This window comes from Terrapene carolina, unplaced genomic scaffold (assembly GCF_002925995.2).
Source record: "Terrapene carolina triunguis isolate 2854851 unplaced genomic scaffold, T_m_triunguis-2.0 Scaffold30698, whole genome shotgun sequence".
NCBI lineage: Eukaryota > Metazoa > Chordata > Testudines > Emydidae > Terrapene > Terrapene triunguis.
This window is the reverse complement of record NW_020695049.1, coordinates 814-3277: the sequence shown is the minus strand read 5'-3', so window position 1 is coordinate 3277 and position 2464 is coordinate 814. Positions and strand designations below refer to the sequence as shown.

At 66.6% G+C, this 2464-nt stretch overlaps 1 protein-coding gene across 1 annotated transcript in view; it reads right to left on the bottom strand.

Annotated features, from left to right (window-relative positions):
- Window positions 1–375: 375 nt before the first annotated feature.
- Window positions 376–2464, bottom strand: part of LOC112121242 (flotillin-1) — a gene marked incomplete at its 3' end in the record, with an annotated part of 2896 nt that continues 807 nt past the window's right edge. Inside the window, exons 2-5 of the mRNA XM_026662840.2 lie at window positions 1558–1633; window positions 1214–1304; window positions 615–758; window positions 376–495 (exon numbers count right to left, since the gene is read on the bottom strand). Of these exons, the coding sequence (XP_026518625.2) occupies window positions 376–495; window positions 615–758; window positions 1214–1304; window positions 1558–1633 (431 nt within the window). The remainder of the gene's footprint in view (window positions 496–614; window positions 759–1213; window positions 1305–1557; window positions 1634–2464) is intronic.

The following is a 2464-nucleotide window of genomic DNA, read 5'->3' as shown; positions in this document are numbered from 1 at the left end:
CCTCTAGGGGGCGCCGGCTCCCATCCGCCCTGGGGCAGGGCAGGGACCGGCTGGCTCCGGGCTGGGAATGGGATACGGCGCCTTTCCCCTCTAGGAGGCGCCGGCTCCCATCTGCCCTGGGGCAGGGCAGGGACTGGCTGGCTCCAGGCTGGGAATGGGACACGGGGCCTTTCCCCTCTAGGGGGCGCCGGCTCCCATCCGCCCTGGGGCAGGGCAGGGACTGGCTGGCTCCGAGCTGGGAATGGGATACAGTGCCTTTCCCCTCTAGGGGGCGCCGGCTCCCATCCGCCCTGGGGCAGGGCAGGGACTGGCTGGCTCCGGGCTGGGAATGGGACACCGGGCCTTTCCCCTCTACGGGGTGCCGTTCTCCCTTACCTGGTCATCGTGAATGTCCTTGAGCGTGTAGCTCACCACGCTGATGCCCATGTTGACCAGGTCTGAAGAGGCCACTTTAAAAACCTGCTCCGAGAACTTCTTCCGATCCTTGTAGATTTCCTGCCCGGGGCGGGGAGACAAGGGGTGAGTCGGGGTGGGGGCGGGGTTGGGACAGACACATGGGGGGGCAGGTCTGAGCCCCCGGCAGGGGGCTGACCCCCCAGCCGCTGGCCCCTCACCTCCACAGTCATGTGGGCCATGATGGCCCGCTGATGCCCCTCCAGCGTCTCCAGCGCGATGTGGGTGATCTCGCTCTCCGACTTGCCGAGGAACATCTGGCAGGCAGCCGCCAGCATCTCCTTGTTCTGGCCCTGGATCTTCACCTGCCAGAGCGAGGGGATGAGAGGGGGGAGGGATGGAGCCCCCTGCCCCCGACACCCCTCCCTGAGACCTCCAGGGATGCTCCAGGGATGGGGCGCCTTCCCCTTTAAGAGGAAGAGGCTATTGCCTGCACCCCGACAACAGCTGCCTGGAGACCGTATCCATGGTGGTCAAGGGGGCTCTGGCCCTGTGGTCCCAGGGCATCATTGGGCAGGTACCAATGGGGAAATGGGGTGGATGAGCCAGGCTGGGCAGGTACCATCAGGGAAAATGGGGGGGGGGAGGTTATGAGCCAGGCTGGGCAGGTACCACTGGGGGAAATATGGGGGTGAGTGGTGCCAGTGGCAGGTACCACTGGGGGGACCGGGTAGCTGGCTGGTTTCCTAAGTGATCCCGACGCTGTTCCCTCCTCCCTGGGGTTTCCGCAGCGACCTCGGAGTCAGGGGGCGCCGGTTACCTGGGCGATGCCGGTGACAGAGATGGGGACCCCGTGCCGGGTATAAACCTTCTCACTCTTCACGTTCAGGGTCAGCGTGTTCAAGGAGATCCTGTGGGGAAAGCAGGGGGGTCAGGAGAGGGGACACCCCCCACTCCTCCTATGGACCCATCCAGCCCTGTATCCCCACCCTCACACTCTGATCCCTCCCTGCCCCAAAGCCCGAGCTCTGACCCCTCCTCAGTCCTGGCAACCCCTGCCCCAGCGGGGTGACGGGGGGTCCCCTACAGACTTGGGGAGCCCAGGGACGAGCCAGGGAGCCCTGACCTAGGGGCTCTCTGCGGAGGGGGATTTCAGAGACTCACCTCTGGATCTGCTGGATGCAGGGGAGGACGAAGACCCGGCCCCCTGCCACCATCACTGGGGGGCTGCGGCAGAAGCCTAGGGGGAGGGAAGGAGAGTGTTAGCCGCCACTGGGCGCTGAGATGCAGCCGCCTCTGGGGTGGGACAGCCGGGAAACAGCCGCGTGGAACAGCGACGCTGCACGGGGAGGGCTCGCCCATGGTTGAGATGCAGCCAGCTCTGGAGTGGCTGGCTGGGGAACATCCGTGTAGAACAGGGACGCCACATGCCGCTGAGATGCAGCTGCCTCTAGGGTGGGCAGCTGGGGAACGTGCCGTGAATCCTGAACAATTTGAAACCACTGGGGAAATTTTAAGGAGGCAAGAAGTGAGCTCAGCTGGGACACCGGGGTCGCAACACGACTTCAGAGTGATTGAGACTGATTTTAAGTCTTGTCACTAAAATCGTAGCAGAGCCCAGCTCTCCCGGCCGAGTCTCTGCCATGCTCCCCACAGCCCAGCTCCCCCTGCTGCCCCTGCCCCGCTCCCCACAGCCCAGCTCCCCCAAACGAGCATCCCGTCCTGCTCCCCACAGCCCAGCTCCCCCGGCCGATCCCCCGCCCTGCTCCACACAGCCCAGTGCCCCCTGCTCAGCCCCCGCCCTGCTCCCCCGAACCAGCCCCCTGCCCCGCTTCCCACAGCCCAGTGCCCCCTGCTGAGCCCCCCACTCTGCTCCCCACAGCACAGCTCCCCCTGCTGCCCCCGACCTTCTCCCCACAGCCCAGCTCCCCCGAACGAGCCCCCACCCCGCTCCCCACAGCCCAGCTCCCCCGGCCGATCCCCCGCCCTGCTCCCCACAGCCCAGTGCCCCCGAACGAGCCCCCGCCCTGCTCCCCACAGCACAGCTCCCCCGGCCGAGCCCACCGCCCTG